The 16,520-nt window shown below is 50.8% G+C and overlaps 1 protein-coding gene across 2 annotated transcripts in view; it reads right to left on the reverse strand.

Moving 5' to 3' along the window:
• Positions 1–16,520, reverse strand: part of SETD2 (SET domain containing 2, histone lysine methyltransferase) — a 55,080-nt gene that overhangs the window by 13,283 nt on the left and 25,277 nt on the right. The window contains exons 7-15 of one of the 2 annotated variants that reach the window (XR_015774529.1): positions 16,181–16,258; positions 15,240–15,337; positions 14,009–14,135; positions 12,582–12,716; positions 12,109–12,237; positions 10,364–11,023; positions 7,327–7,560; positions 2,222–2,270; positions 1,659–1,725 (exon numbers count right to left, since the gene is read on the reverse strand). Coding sequence is in view for 1 of the 2 variants with exons in the window: in XM_014260700.2 (XP_014116175.2) it covers positions 1,545–1,725; positions 2,222–2,270; positions 10,364–11,023; positions 12,109–12,237; positions 12,582–12,716; positions 14,009–14,135; positions 15,240–15,337; positions 16,181–16,258 (1,457 nt within the window). In the remaining variant the exon portion in view is untranslated. Of the gene's footprint in view, positions 1–1,544; positions 1,726–2,221; positions 2,271–7,326; positions 7,561–10,363; positions 11,024–12,108; positions 12,238–12,581; positions 12,717–14,008; positions 14,136–15,239; positions 15,338–16,180; positions 16,259–16,520 lie in introns of those variants that run through there. The other variant, XM_014260700.2, reaches the window with a different exon arrangement.

The raw sequence follows: 16,520 nt of genomic DNA on the forward strand, positions 1-16,520 counted from the left end.
CAAAGGTGGATATTTCCAGACGTTATGAGTGTGGTAAAACTGGGATTACAAGGAAAAATGCTTTGCAGCCTTAATAGAATGGGTTCTACAAAGCGTCCAGGATATTCTCCCTATATTCCTTGTTCCTGGGATCCATTTACATATCAAAAGCACATTGCTACCAACAGATCCGCCGGAGCCGTTTCCTGGCATTCCCAGAGCTGCAGGATCTGTTAATGGGAACCTCATTGCTGGGAGGAGTTTGATTTCCCTAATTAAAGTCTTTCCTGGCACTGCCTGGAGAGTTTGGAAGAGAAGCAGCTGCCATGGAAGGAGTGGGAAGGAGGAAACCGAGGGTTTCGTGTTCCTTCCTCCATCTATTCGGTTACTTTCCCTCTGAAATTCTTGGGATAACAAAGAGGGATGCTCAGAGTGGGGAGAACATTCCCAGAGAAGGAATTTGGTCCTTCACCGACAAAGCACAGGGGGAAGAGCCAGAGCAGCAACTCCTCACCCAAAAAACGCTTGTTCTGTTAAAAACGAGCCCAAAAAATCCAGGATTTATTTCCTGGGGATGTTTCCAGCCTCGTTAGAGAGGGATAGATTTCCATCTGCATTTTTTTATCCAGATGTTTCCAACTTTCCCAGCTCAGCTCAACGCGAGGTTTCCTCGTCTGGCTGACTCGGCACCAATTGTTCCCTAATTATGGAGTGGCTTTGAGAGGGACAGCAGAGCAGTGACTTCTTCAAAGGAAATTCCAGGGGATTTCTGCTGCCTTTAACACCATCTCCAGCCTCTCTCAACTGCGAGGCATGGAATATTTTCCTTCTCTTCACTCGGTGAAGGAAAGTTTGGGAGACACAAATCCTGGTTTGGGCACTGCTCCCTCCTGTAGAGGCAGGGATTGATTGCTCCAAGTTCAGAATAATTCCCAGCACACTGGGAAGAGCTGGAGCAGGAGAAGGGAATGGGTTTTCAGGGATCCCGGGAGTTCTTTGTGTTAGGAGGGCTGCAATCCTGGAATTCCTGGATTCCCTGTTCCCAGCACACTGGGAAGAGCTGGAGCAGGAGAAGGGAATGGGTTTTCAGGGATCCCGGGAGTTCTTTGTGTTAGGAGGGCTGCAATCCTGGAATTCCCGGATTCCCCAGCCCTGGAAGTGCCCAAGGCCAGGTTGGACGGGGCTTGGAGCAGCCTGGGACAGTGGGAGGTGTCCCCACGGCACAGGGTGGGACTGGATGGGCTTTAAGGTCCTTCCAACCCAAACCATTCCATGATCCCTAATTTCTGTGCAGGAACAGAAATTCCAGTCTCCCTCATTTCCCACCTCATTCCCAAAACACACCTGAAGACGGAGGTGAAGGTTATCCCGGAGAAGAAGCCACCAACACCAGGAACCACCCAACTCCCACCAGGACTGAATCTCACCACCAGAACTCCTCCAGGAGAAAACTCCCTTCCTCGGCCCTGGGGGATCCCAAGGATCTCCAGGACCATTTTTCCTGGAGATTTTACCCAGGGATGTGGCAGATCCCTGGAATGTGGCAGCTCCCTGCCACCACTTGCCTGTCCTCCGGCCTCTTTGTGCCCCGCTCGTAGGCGGAGGACGGAGGGGACAGGGAATCTCTCCGTCTCTTCCTCTCCTTGCTCTGGCTCTGCCGCTCTGGATCCCGCTCTCGGCTCAGGATGGGATTCTTGGGAGTGGGGGTCTGATCCCGGAGCCCGGCCGTCTCTCTCCCACGGTCAGCTGTTGGGAAAACGGGGAAAAAGGAGGGAATTTTTCTAATTTGGGTATTGAGAGCTCCCCTCTCTTAGAACCAGCCTCAGGTTGTGCCGGGGGACGTTCAGGTTGGATATTGGGAATATTTCTCATGGAAAAGGTTGTCAGGGGGAGGGCAAGGGTTGAGTCCCCATCCCTGAGGGATTTAAAAGCCACGTGGAGGTGACACCTGGGGACACGGATCAGTGGTGGTGGCCTTGCCAGTGCTGGGGGGTGGTTGGACTCGATCTTGGAGGGCTTTTCCAAGCTCACCAATTCCATGATTTTAATTCCAGGTTGCTCCAGATCACCCTCGGGGCTCCATCTGCCCCCACCCACCGCTCGGATTATCCCCCCTGTTCCCAGGAGCTGCTTCCCAGGAGGAGGAGCTCCGGAGCCAGAACATCCTTCGACATTCCGAACCGGGAGAATGAGGCAGTTCCATGGGAGCAGAGGAAAAGATGGGAAAAAGGTGAGGACTTACCACTGTTCTCCTTTTCTGCTTGGCTCTTCTTCGGGATGCGATAAACCTCCTGTGGAAAAGCCACGAGCAGGGTCACAATTCCAGCTGCTCCCAAAACCACCCCAAACAGCCCAGAATCCCATAAATCACACATTTACAGGAAACCACCCAAAAAAGGGTCTTTTGAAGGAAAAGTTCTGGGGTTTTTCTGGTGCTTTCCATATATTTCCTCTGCTTGGTGTTTGATTTTTGATGGATTTTGGTGGAATTTTGGGCCAAGAGCTCCGGGCAGAGCTGTAGGGTCCTACACCTCCATGGAAGTGTCCCACCAGCAGCTCCCGTTGTCCCTGTCCTGCTCTCCAAGGCAGTTTGAAAAGATCCAGGAAGGAGCAGTGAGTTGGGCCTGGTGATTCCAACAGATCCCTTCCCACTGGAGATATTCCAAGTTTCTGTGATCCCGGCTCTGGTGGCCAACATCTGCTCCCCCTGCCCATGGAGCGGCCCTGGGCTTCTCCCAGCTCCTGACAGCGGGGACAGGGTCACATTCCCATCGTGTTCCCAAGGTCTGGAGTTTGATGTGGGAGCATCCCAAGGGAAATGAGCAGGAGGAGCAGGCCCAGCTCCGAGTGACGCCTTCGAGCAGGGACCTGCTGAGGCTGCTGAGATCGGACACCAACGCCCAGCCCGGCCTCACCGGCAGCCAGTTCCAAACCTCTGCTCATCCAGCTCCTCCCTCAGCTCAGGAGGGACCTGGAGAGATCCAGAGAGATCCAGAGGAGGCCCCGGAGCTGCTCCAGGGCTGGAGCCCCTCTGGAGCCAGGCTGGGAGAGCTGGGAATGTTCCCCTGGAGAGGAGAAGCTCCAGGGAGAGCTCAGAGCCCCTTGCAGGGCCTGAAGGGGCTCCAGGAGAGCTGGAGAGGGACTGGGGACAAGGGATGGAGGGACAGGACACAGGGAATGGCTCCCACTGCTTGGATGGGATATTGGGAAGGAATTCCTGGCTGGGATGGAATTCCCAGAGCAGCTGGGGCTGCCCCTGGATCCCTGGCAGTGCCCAAGGCCAGGCTGGAACAGCCTGGGATGGTGGGAGTGTCCCTGCCCATCCAGGGATGGAATGGGATGATCCTGAAGGTCCTGGCAGCTCCAGGGTTGGAGATGACACCACGGAAAGAAAGAGAAGAAGAGCTGGGAATGAGGATCAGAACTCCCCTCAAGTCCAGGTTCAGCACAACCCCCCAGGACTGGGCAGGAACAACTCTTCCCACGTCGCGGAACCCTCCCATGCAGAAATGAGGTTTATTGGCACTTTTCCGTGCTCCTTTGGATTGTTGGCATTCCCAGTGTAAATCCCATTTTACCTCAGTGATGCTCACGATCCTACAGAGGTTTTACAGCATTCCAAGCGCTGGAAGGTTGGGGGGGAAAAAAGCCCATTTTTGTTTTATTTCAGCTTCTCTCAAGCCCTTGCTCTGCTCCCTTCCTGAAGGAATACAGTATTCCCAAGAATTCCCAGTTATTTCCAGCAGAATGTGATGAAGCAGCTGGTTTGTGCCTGATGGAGCATCCCTGATGGAGAGCAGCTGCATCCCAAAATAAAAACCACCCCATTAAATCATAAAGGAGATGCTCAGTTTAACAAAAATAAATTGTTTTGGGGAGCTGTGATGACATTCCAGCTTTTCCCAGGGTACCTTCCCTAAAATATCCTTTCATTTAGGCCCTGGATGAGGCAGAGTGGGAAAAAAGATGGATTCAGCTCTTCCTGGAGGGGTAAAGACTGCTACAGTTGGGAATTTAAAGCTTCCACATGCTCAGAAATGTGGAGTTTACCTTGACTCCACTCTCAGATTTCACAGAAAATCCTCTTTTTTTTTTTTTTCTTAATTCCTTGAGTTTTTAAAGCTGTTTGGGAATTAATTAATGGGTGGCTCAAGGGGCTCATTAACAACGTGTCCACCCCCAGCCCTGGATGGGCTAAAAATGAGAATTTCCTTTAGCAAAAAAAAAAAAGGAAGGAGAAGAAACCCTGCTGTGGTTTGTCCATGAGGCAAAACCACTTCAAAAGTGCTGCTGCTGGCTAAAAAAAAAGGGATTTGGGCCAAGATTTTTAGGTTTTTAAAGATATTTTTGCTATTCTGGGAGCCCAAACACAGCACGTGGAGTTTGAAGTGTCTGGAAAAAAGAGAAGCATTAAAATTCCCTAAAAATGCCCTTTCAATTAAAGTTTTTTTAATTTATGTGTTTGCTGTGGGATACAAATCTCCAAATTCAGCAATGTAAAGAAACAAAGCAGCAGCTCCGTGTTTGGGGTGAGGAGGGATGCAGGATGAGCCCGTAATTACAGAGGATTTATGTATTTATAAATGATGTAATCCATAGAATGTCTGATCATGGAATCATGGAATGGTTTGGGCTGGAAGGACCTTGAAGCTCATCCAATTCCAACTCGGGGAACGGTGCTCCAAGCCCCATCCAGCCACAATCCATGGATTTAATCTCATTTTCCTGCAGAATTCCACAGCTATGGATGGCAGGGATGACTTTTCCTCGTGTGGGACGGAGGTGACCACGGGGCCAAGTTCTGAACCCCAAAATCACCTTCCAGAAATGGGTTCTGCCGGTTCCTTTTTCTTTCTTTCCCACATTAAACTCCTCAAAACGTTCATTTTCTGAGCAGCACATCCAAAAAACGGCCCCAAGTCTGCCCTGGCTGTTCCCAGGGGGAATGAGGATCCAAGGAATTCCACCAAGGAATGGGATCATGGATGAACTGCCCGGAGCAGAAGGACAACTCAAGTGTTGGAAAGAGCTAAAAAAGACTACACCTAAAAAAACTACACCAAAAGCTCCTAAAAAAGACCTGTCCCATTAAAGAGCAGGATGGGGAATGGGAAATTCCTGGGAAAAGGCTCAGTGGGAAGAGGAGAAGGAGCACCTGGAGTAAGGGGACCCGGCAATCCCGGCACTGACGCTCCTGCCAGGCCTTGTTTTAGGTTCACCAGGACATTGGGGGAGCCCATTCCAGGATCCATCCCAACAAACCGGCCCTAAAAAGCCCAGGAAGCCCAAAATCCGGGATAATTACGAGCAGGGAGTGAGCTCCGTGCTGTGGGAGAGAAACTCCAGCTCCGCTCAACGGAGCCTCCAGCACCCATTCCATGTGGGCAGACGGAGGCAGCAACGGCTTTGAACCGGGAACAAACGGAGGGATTTGTCCAAATTGCTCCATGAAGAGCAGATGGTGGTCAGAGCAGGCTGGGGAAACTCCCGAGAAAAGCCGATTTTATTTTTGGAAACGGAAGCTGCTGGCTCGGAGCTGCAGAATTCCTCAATCAACGCGAGCGCCGCTAATGGGCTCCAAACGGCTCCCGAGCTTCCAGCACTGCTTTGAACTGGATTGCATGGAAAATTAAATGCAGAAGGAAAAGTGACATGAGTCTGTTCGACACAAAAGAGGGGGGGAAAAAAAATGGGATTTATGCTGTCCAGCCTCAGGCACGATCCAGTCTTGGCTTGGGAAAGGGAAGAGAGCTGTGGGATGGAGTCACGACTCCAAGGATTCCGCGGTGGGAAAGGAGGATTGTGTGGTGATGGAACCTTCTCCATAAATCTGTCCCTTAGCTGCCAGTAATTCCTGAATTAAGGGTTGGATTTGATGATCTTGGAGATCCTTCCCAACCTTAATGATTCCCTGAGTTTATTCTATGATTCTGTGAGCTTCTGTTGACTTGCTGAAGGAACACCACACAACCAGATCCATCCCCCCTACCAGGCTGATCCTCCTCCTCCTTCTCCTCCTCCTCCTCCTCCTCCCCTTCTCCTCTCTGATGGAGCCCAGCGAGAAGAAGAACCAACACCACAAAATCCCTGCTTGAAGGCCAGAAAATCCCACATCAAACCACAGCCTGGCCACTCCCCAGTCCTACTGTTCTCCCAAACCATTCCTTGCTCTAAGTTCTAAGGAATTACAGAATTCCTGATTGAAGCACGGGATGTTGTGCGTGCTGGAGCCGGAGCCAGGCGCTCCAGGATGGCCTCACTGGGGACAGGCAAGAGCAGCTTCAGCAGGATAAATCAGAGGAGACTTGGCAGGATCATCCCAGACGGAAGCTCAGCCGCCTTTCCTCACCCAAGATGTCCCATTCAGAGTGAAACGGCCTCCAGGGGAGGTCCAGGTTGGATATTGGGGAAATTCCTCATGGAAAGGGTTTTCCAGACCTGGCCCAGCTGCTGAGGGCAGGGATGGCGAGTCCCCATCCCTGGAGGGAGTTAAAATCCCTGTGGATGTGGCACTTGGGGACAGGGATCAGCGGTGGCCTCAGCAGTGCTGGGGGATGGTTGGACTCCATCATCTCTGAGGGCTTTTCCAACCTCACCAATTCCCTGATTCCAGGATTATTAAGGACCCAGATGGGTGCAAAAACAAAGTCCATTTTGTCCCAAGTGAGGGTGAGGACTCAGCCTTGAGCTCCACGTCACCACAAACACTCACAAGGCCACAAATACCCAACTAAAACCTTTTAAACCCAAGACTGGCTCTTCCAAAAGGTTTTTCCTAAAGCCAAGACTGTCTCCAAGTCACAAGGAGAAGGCCTGTGGATCCTCAGAGTCACAACTCCCAGCTGCCCTTTCCCAGAAGGTGAGGGCCTCCTCTGGGCTGGAGAAAGAGCCCCAAAGCTCGGTCCCACGTGAGGCAGAGTGACACCAAAACCTCTGTCCCTCAGCTCAGCTCCTCAAGAGGACTTTGGGAAGAGCTTCCCAAGCTCGGCCCTACGGCGCGTTCCGGTGATTCCAAGCGTTCTGTTGGCCGCGTGTCACCTCCAGCATGGGCCTCTCCGCACGGATCAGCCCGTGGAGCCTTACCTGAGCACAATCCACCTGGAAGAAGCACATGGAACCAGCACCTGTGCCCTTGCCGGGTGTCCAGCAGCCAGCCTTTGGCACTGGGGGGGAGTTTTCAGCCCGGGAGAAGCCATGCAGCGCTTCCTCGGAGAGCGGGAACGGCGCCCACGAGCCCGGGCTGAAAACTCTTCCCGTTGGGAACGTGAGTGTGGAATCGGAAGTGTTGGAGCCCTGGAAGGACTTTCAAGTCCTGTGTGTAGAGGTAGAGAAAAAAATTAAGCTCACTTAATCCTTTCAGGCCAGGAGCTGGGATTTCCCCGGAGCGACGTCCATTGCCGGCAATGGACGCACCAAAATAACGTCGGCATCCCCGAGTTAACCACCTCTGTCCTCCTTTCACCTATCACACTGCTCAGCTTCCCAACCATCTTCCCGGCTCTTGGCGCTATGTCCTCTCCCTTCTTCCGCACGGAGTTGGAGAAAAGGAGCCCCTTGGTCAGCTCTGGCTGCCCGGAGAAGCTGGATGGAAATGGTGGAAATCACAAGGGGGGTCATCAGCAAGGCTGGAGAGGACAGCGCTAAAGTCACGACGTTTCCGACCCTCCCGACCCCCCCAGCCAAGGGCAGGCGCTCCACCGCTCCAAAAACCCGGCTTTTCCAAAGCTTGGGAAAGGCAGCTGGGGGTGGATTATCCATCCCCCTTCCAGCTTGGATTTGTCTCACAGACATCCGGGGTGGGCTTTGGTGGCCACTTATGAGGTGAGAGTTGGACAGAGGCAGTTAACTCCCAGAGCCAAGAAAAAGTCCAGGACAGGGTAAATTCCCAGCTCCCAGTTTCCCTACAATTGTTTTATAGGAGAGAAATGACTTTGTCACAGCCCCGTGTCACGATCCTGCTTTTTTTGGGGTGGATTTGCTGGGATTACTCCGAGCTCATGAGATCCAACCCCATCCCTAGAACCAGAGCACGACCTGAGGCTCATTAATAAATACAAAGAGAGGATGAAAATCCACGTATAAAATATGGGAATGTGTCGGGACTCCGTGGTCCAATCACAGCTTCAACACAATTCTGTGGATTCCCAAGCTGAGCTCCTCCAAGCTCCAAAGAAAACACAAATCCTGGGGATAGGATGTCACCATCAGATCAAATTTGGCCTCAAACCAATGTTTTGGGGAAGTTTTGTGAAATTTCACACGTTTTATTAATATTTTATCATTTTCTCTGTGATGTTCCATGTACATGAGCGTGGAAGGGAACACAGCTGTTCCAAAGGAACAACTCAGTCTCGATCCCTAAAACAAAAAGCAGAGCAGGACTAAAGCCTGGCTTAACTTTTAGTTTAAAACAGGTTGGATTTGATCTTGGAGGTCTTTTCCAACCTCAACAATTCTCTTGGCAATGATGGAAAAGGACTTTTCCCAATTTAAGCACAAATTTAACCTGACGGTGTCGCTTCGAGAGGAAAACCAAACACTCTTGACTGTTTTGTTTGAATTTGTTTGAATTACCAAATTCAAACGTGGAAAATGATCAGATCCACTTGGAAAAAAGGAAAACACCGACCCACAACCCATCCTCTCTACAGAAATGTGTTTCACCTCACAGATTTGTGTCACGAACGATTGTGCCCAAAATCTGTCAATGTTCAGGAGTATCTGATCCTCCTGAAAAATTCGGGAATTCTCCTGGGAATCTCTGCACTTCCAAGTCCTGCTGTTTGCAGCTCCAGAAATGGCACAAGCAAAGCCTTAAGATGAGGTTTCCTCCACCTGCTCCGGTGCCGCAGCACAATTAACGCCCATTATTTAAATTAACCTCTTTCAATCATTACTCATTATCAAAGTCAACGGGTAAATAAATTCCTTAGCTCTGCGATGCATCAGAAAACGTAAATTTGCTTCAAACTACTTCCAGTAATTAAAGCTGGGCTGGTGATTGATCAAGAGAAGGGCAGAAGAGCCTCCAAGTCCCACCAAGCCCTGGCGAAGCTGGAATTGCGGCAGTGCCCTGAATTCCTGCTGGATCCTCAGGAATCGCTGCGTTTGGAATCATTAAGGAGGATCCCAGCCCTCCTGCCCTTGAATGTAAGGAATATAAAATGGAATGCAATCCTGCAGGAGCAGCAGATCCGTGAAGAGTTCCCCGAGATCTAAAGAAACCCAAGGAATGCTGAAGTGTTGAGCGGAGAGTGAGATCCGTGGAATGGTTTGGATGGGGAGGGACCTCAAAGGACATCCACAGGCAGGGACACCTCCCATCACTATCCCAGGCTCCTCCAAGCTCCAGCCTGGCCTCAGATCCAAGGGCAGCCACGGCTTCTCTCTGGAAACTCGTGCCAGGGCTTGCCAACCCTCACAGGAGGAATTAATTCCTTCTTATCCGCTGATCTAAACCCTTCCTCTCTTAGTTTAGAGCCATTACTGGAATGTCATCCCACATCCGCTCCAAAAGAATCTGCTGGATTCATTCGAAAGAATGGAATCTGTTGGCTGCAGATCCCATTGGCCACCTGTGGGACAGGGACACGACTCCAGGGGACAGAAGGAGCCACCAAGCCCCTCTCCTCAAGAGGTTTTCAGAAGACCTTGATGGGAGTGAAACCACTCAAGTGCCAAACAGGACCCAAATCCGGGCATTTCCAACTGCAAACACCCAGGGGTTGATCCAACACTGCCCTTGGGGGAACCTGGCATGGCCCACAGACCCTCCTCTGGAGGCTCCACGCGGTGCAGGTGAGAAGCAGAGGTTGAAAGGACAGGAAAAGCTGGGGATGTTGGGATAACTGAATTCCAAGAATCCCAGAATGGTTGCCTTGGGGGGAACTTTAAGGATCATCCAATCCCAGTCCCTGTCATGGGCAGAGACGCCTTCCACTACCCCAGGTTGTTCCAAGCCCTGTCCAACCTTGGACATTTCCAGGGATGGGGTATTTAGGAGTAGCCTTCAACACTTCCAAGGATGGAATTCAGGAGCAGACAGTCCACCAATCTGTGTGAACGTTGAGGGATGTGGGCCACTTCCACCCAAAATGCTCCTGGGAATCTCAGTCCCTCAGAGCTGCCCTTTCCCTGGTCAGCCTAAGAAACAAGGGGATGACCGAGGTGTCCTCGTGTGCCCAAACCCAACCAGTTTCATCAACACCTGGACACTTCTCGGGGCAGTTGGCACCAGAGGATTTATACAGAAAGCACTTTTCGTGTAGAAAAAGCCACTTAGTTACCAAACATCGACCAAAAGCCATCAAACCAGCCCCATTTGCACCACACCACCACCAAATCCACGTTTTCCTCAGCTCCAGGTGCTGGAGCCGCCTCTTACCTTGAGCTCCTTCCAGCTGTCGAGCAGCCGGGTGGCCAAGTCGCTCACATCCACCATTTTATCCGTCTGCTCCTGGCTCCTCTCACTCTCCACGTCAGAAACTCCTTCCTCTTCATCCTGCGACGGCGTTTCCATGGCCATGGGCTCCTCCAGCTTGGCTCCATTGCTCTCCTTGACCTCTGCCTCGGGCTCGGCCTCCAACTCCGCAGGTTGGGATTTGCTGCTCTCCGCCGGTGCCTCCACAGCGCTTTTGATGTCCTGCTGCTGCTGCTGCTGCTGCTGCTGCTGCTGCTCCTCCGGCACCTCCATCGGGGCCGCCTCCATCTGGTCCAGGTCCTCCTTGCCCTCCTTCCCTTCCAGCTCGCTGGTGGTGTCCGAGATGGCGCTGTCCATGCTGTTCTCACTGATGATCTTCAGCCTCCGGAACACCAACTTCTTGGGGGTGTCGGTGTCACCTTCCGCGCTCTGCTTGGCCGAGAGCTCCGGGGTGTTGAGCGGGGTGTGGGCCCGGGACGTGTTCTCGCTGGAATATCCGTCGCCCTCGCTGAGCTGCGGCACCGCCGTCTTGGTCTGAGCCCAGCGCTGGATGATGGGCAGCACCTTGCTCTCCTCCAGCATGTTCTTGGTGGGGATGGGGAGCAGCTCCAGGGTCTTCATGATCTAAGGGCAAGGACAAGCAGGGCGTTGTGAGAGGCAGCAGGGTTTAAAGCTGTGTCCAAGCTGGAATAATCCGTTTTTCTCGGGAAGAATTAACGCTGGAATATCAAGGTGATCAAGGAAGGCCAGAACGGTTTGGGTGGGATCTCAAGGATCATCCATTCCACCTCCTCATGGGCAGGGACACCTTCCACTATCCCAGGCTGCTCCAAGCCTCATCCAACCTGGCCATGGACACTTCCAGGGATGGGAAGTCCACGACCTCTCTGGACAACCTGTGCTGGGACCTCATCACCCTCACAGCCAAGAATTCCTTCCTAATATCCCACCTGAAATCTAAATATCTGATCTGATCCAATGCTGGTCACAGGTGATGGATTTTGGGATGAATTTCTTCATGGAAAGGGCTGTTAAACATTGGAGTGGCTGCTCAGGGAGGTGGAGACCCCATCCCTGGAGGTGTCCAAGGAACACCTGGAGGTGGCACTCAGAGCTCTGGGCTGGGGACAAGGTGGGCATCAGGCCTGGACCCAATGACCTTGAACTTCCAGGTATCTTTGGGCATCCCATCCCAAACTGCTTACGGAAAACCGAAACATTCCAGTTCCACTTCAGATTGTCAGGATCTCAAAATCCCTCAAAATTCCAGCATGGAATGAACAGCAACAACCTTTACGTCTGGCTCATGGAATCTACCTCAGAAATCTAAGGAAAACCACAGGAGCAAATTCCTTCCATTTATTAAGGATCTGCCTGAGGGCAGAAGTTTCAGGCCTGCCGTTCTGAGGCACCTGAGGTTGTTTTCCATGACCACTTGGCACGGATTTGTATTTAAAAAAACAGAAGGAAAAGAAAATCCTCGTGATCCCGAGCATTCGGCAGAGCTGCCAAAACCCTGTTCCCCAAAAAGGGCTGGCCAGTCCTGGCACAAATTCCTGGAGGGATTTAAGGGCCCTGTGGATGTGGCACGTGGGGACACGGGTGAGCGATGGCCTCAGCAGTGCTGGGGAATAGTTGGACTCCATCTTAAAGAGCTTTTCCCACCTTGAGGATTCCACGAGAGCTCCCAATCCCAGGGAATCACTGACCTCCAGCTGCAGCTTCAGGTTGTTGGCGGTGCTTCCTCTGCCATCGCCCAGCTCCGTCATCCAGATCCAGAGCAGGGACAAGCCGTGACACTCCAGGAAGGACTTGAGGCAGGACTGCGAGTGCGTGTTCTGGGGAGCCAAACGCGGAACAGTCAGAGACTTCCAGGTAAAAACACGGACAACTGCTCCACTGGGATCACGGCCAAAGCCAGAACTCGGCACCTGAGCAGCTCCAGGCTTGATCTGAGTGGCTGGAACTGCTGGGATTGGAGCAGGGATCCAGCAGGGATCCAGCAGCAGGACCATTCCAAGCACTGCCGCTCTTACTGGGGAATAAAGCTGAAGGATAACGGATCCCGGAGCCGTTTGGCTGAGCTTGGGATGCAGGAAAAAGGGCAGGACCTGCCTCCCACATTCCCCCTCTTCCTCTGAGGACGTGGATCCCTCCCTTTCCCAGGAAAGCTGCTCCTCACCTGGATGAGTTTGAGGCAGGTGAGTTTCTGCTCCAGGGTCTCGATGCGGACCATGAGGCGGGACAAGCTCAGCACCTGGTTTTTATCGGAGAGACCCTCCCCGTTCTCCAGCAGCGCCTCCAGCTCCCCATCCACCTGCAGAGCCAAAGGAAAACGAGCTCAGGCTCAGGGAATTCCCTTATTCCAACCTCTGCTTTCCCTGAGGAATGGCACGTTCTTCAATCTGGTGGAAATTCCAGGTGGTTGCACCAAAACCCTCCCGGTCCTGAGTTTATCTTTTCATGCAGGGAATTATCTTTTAATTGCAGGTCAAATTTAGTCTTTCTACTCTGAATTGTGTAAATTCTTTATAAATTTGTAATGATTGCTGGATTATAAAGTGTAACAGATTTCTAATCCTTACAACAAAGAGATTCCCTCTCCACATGGACACTGGAATATCACCCTCTCATTTAGAGATTAATTAGTGGTTTAAAACACCCTATAAATGATTCAGGAATCCTTCCTTGGCTTCCTCACTCTCTATAAATTATTTAGGAATTATTTCTTGGTTTCCTCACTCTCTGATACAGCAAATAAAAGCAAAACTGGCGGTTTTAATCTTCCCAAAAGATTTAGGGACAAATCTTCTCCATAGGAATAGAGGTTTGTCTCTTCAAGGATGGAATCATTACAAATTTGTAGGAATTAAAGATGAGCCTGTGCAGTTTCTGAAGATTTCACCCAGAAAAATTCCTCTTGCTCTGGATTCTCTGAGCTTTTTCCACATGGTGTGAACCCAACCCTGCAATTCCACGTGTTCCCTCTAAAATTCCACTTCCCAACCTGGAGATGGAAAAACTGCCCTTGGAGCTGCCAAATTTCAGGTGATGCCCTAAATGGTGAAGCCAATATTGTTCATCTTTTATCAGTGTTTAAAAATCATGGAAAGCAACCCGAATTTTTAAATCCATGTGGAATTTGTGGCGGGGTTTAGTTATGGATGGGCAAATACTGGACCTGGGAAAAGTCACTCTCTGGTGGGACTTTAAATAACCAGGAGAGAGGAAATATGGATTTAGCAGAAGATCCGAGAAAACACAAATCCTGAGGGGCCTCGTGAAATAAAATCATTGGAGTTGGAAAAGACCTCCAAGACCATCGATCCAACCTTTAATGACACATCCATGGAAAAGGCTGAGGTCATCAGGAGTCATAAAGGAACAGGGATGGGATGGAACGGCCCCAGGCTGTGCCAGGGGAGGCTCAGGTCGGATACCGGGGAAATTCCTTCGTGGAGAGCGCTGGTGGTGGTGGAATTCCCATCCCTGGAGGGATTTAAATCCACGTGGATGCGGCTCTGGTGCTCTTGGCAGCGCTGGGGGATGGTTGGGCTCGATCCCAGAGGGATTTTCCAACCTTGGGCATTGCAGGAGAGCCAAACTCACCGAGTCCTTTTTCCGGGAGCGTTCCTTCTTCATCTTGCCGCCGGCGGCGCGGATGCTGACCCTGTTCTCCCCGCCCAGGTAGCCACGGCAGTTGGAGGAGCCACAGAAACATTTCTGGGCCTCTTTGCTGTGGGGGGACACAAAAGGAGCTTCAACAACAGCTCAGCACCACCCACAGCCACCTCTCCTCCACCTTCAGAAGCCAGGAACGGGAATGGCTCTGCATGGAAAAGCCACGGGAAATCCTGATGGAGTTTTTATTCCCAACACAGCTCCCGTCATCCCCAGCTGTGGCAGCTGGAATGCCGAGCCTGCCTCGCTCCAGGATCTCCACAGGTCAAGGACTGGGAACCAGACAGGAAAAGCTGGAGCTGGTGGGGCTGACAACTCCTTATCCCACGTTGCCATCAATATCCCAATTTTCCTAAGGAATTTATCCTCGGGATTACACATCCATCAGGAAAAGCCTGCATTTCATAGCATTTTATAGCTCATATATTGAATTTTACAGCTCAAAACAGGACAAAGAATGAGCTCAGGATTCATGGAAGCAGCAAAATCCACATGGAAAATTTGTTTTGGATGTTCAGCCATGGATAATAAATGCAATATATATAATAAATACAATCAATAGAATTCCCAAGGAATATTTCTACCAAGCCCTTGTGTTTCCCACTTGACACACATTTGTTTTGAACTCCTGAATTCCTTGGGAAAATTGATTTCAAATACGTGGAACCCACTGGAGGAACGTGGCTCTGCAGTGGTTAAGGAACAGGGAAGCTCAATTCCAGGAATTTTCTAGGAAGGAGGAATAATCTTAAAATGCACCTAAAAACTCATTCCTGCTTACAGGAAGGGCCTGGAGAAGGATCCAGAAGGAAAAGGAAGGGATGTTCCTCAAGTTATACCTCACCAAACAGAAATGGAGGAATCTTAGGCTCAGGTTTAGCAAAGGGATCCAAATTCCAGGCTGGAGCTTTCCCTGCAGCCCTGGATTAGGCCAGGAAGAGGGGATGGAACGGCAGAGCCATAAAACAGGAGCGGCAAGGGAAGAAGGGGAAATTCTTGAGGAATATTGCAAAGTCTGGAGCTTGGCTAATTAAAAATCAAAGCAGGGAAGGTAATTAATTATCTGGGAAAGGGATGGAGCAGGACCAGCAACACTGGGAAAGGGGGAAGAGCTGGGAATTCCTCAGAATTCCCTGGAATTCCCGGGAAGGACACGTACCCGTATCTCTGGAATTGGTAATCGAAGGTCAGCTCCGAGCCCGACGGGACCAGCTTGGTGGTGAAAAAGCCAACCCGCAGCTGCCCGTTCACGGTCCACTGCGGAAAAAAGGTGCCACGAGTTAATCCAGGCTCAACTCCAGCTCTGAGTTCCCCAGAGCACATCAATCCTTGGAAAAGCAGCACGGAGGAGTTTAAGCCCAGGCCAAGAGCCTGGTTTAACTCCTGGTTTAACCCCTGGTTTAACTCCTGGTTTAATCCCTGGTTTAACTCCTGGTATAATCCCTGGTTTAACTCCTAGTTTAACTCCTGGTTTAACCCCTGGTTTAACTCCTGATTTAACCCCTGGTTTAACCCCTGGTTTAACTCCTGGTTTAATCCCTGGTTTAACTCCTGGTATAATCCCTGGTTTAACTCCTAGTTTAACTCCTGGTTTAACCCCTGGTTTAACTCCTGATTTAACCCCTGGTTTAACCCCTGGTTTAACTCCTGGTTTAATCCCTGGTTTAACTCCTGGTTTAACTCATGGTTTAACCCCTGGTTTAACTCCTGATTTAACCCCTGGTTTAACTCCTGGTTTAACCCCTGGTTTAATCCCTGGTTTAACTCCTGGTTTAACTCATGGTTTAACCCCTGGTTTAACTCCTGGTTTAACTCCTGGTATAACTCATGGTTTAACCCCTGGTTTAACTCCTGGTTTAACTCCTGGTTTAATCCCTGGTTTAACTCCTGGTTTATCTCATGGTTTAACTCCTGGTTTAACTCCTGGTTTAACTCCTGGTATAACTCATGGTTTAACTCCTGGTTTAACTCCTGGTTTAACTGTTCTCTGTCCCTGATACAACAGCAACAGGAATTCCCAGGAGAAGGAAGGGAAAGGCTGTGCTCCAGGCTTTGCTCCATGTTCTCCAGAGGGAGATGGGATGGATTTGATGGATTTACCTTCTGGGTCTCACAGTTTGGCTCGCAGCTGTGGTTCATGAAGCGGGAGCAGTTTCCCTTCTGGGTGGCATCGATGATCTGAGGAGGAACAAGAAATGGGAAAAAGTTCATTCCTTGGAATGGGAAGTGGCTACAAACACACCCCACGTGCAGGAATCGTCTCCTTCCCACTCTTTATTTGGTGTTCCCCAGGGTTGTTTTGGAATTGGGGTTTGTTAGGGCATTAATTCCCCCAAAAAAGAGCACTCAGGTGCACAGCTCCTCGTTTTCCAGAGTCCTGCAGCTGGATGTGGATCCTGGATTCTGTTTCTGACACAGCCATGAAGGGTTGGGAAAAGGA

Source organism: Pseudopodoces humilis, chromosome 1 (assembly GCF_049639895.1).
Source record: "Pseudopodoces humilis isolate 2021_Gansu_Grassland_sample_001 chromosome 1, ASM4963989v1, whole genome shotgun sequence".
NCBI lineage: Eukaryota > Metazoa > Chordata > Aves > Passeriformes > Paridae > Pseudopodoces > Pseudopodoces humilis.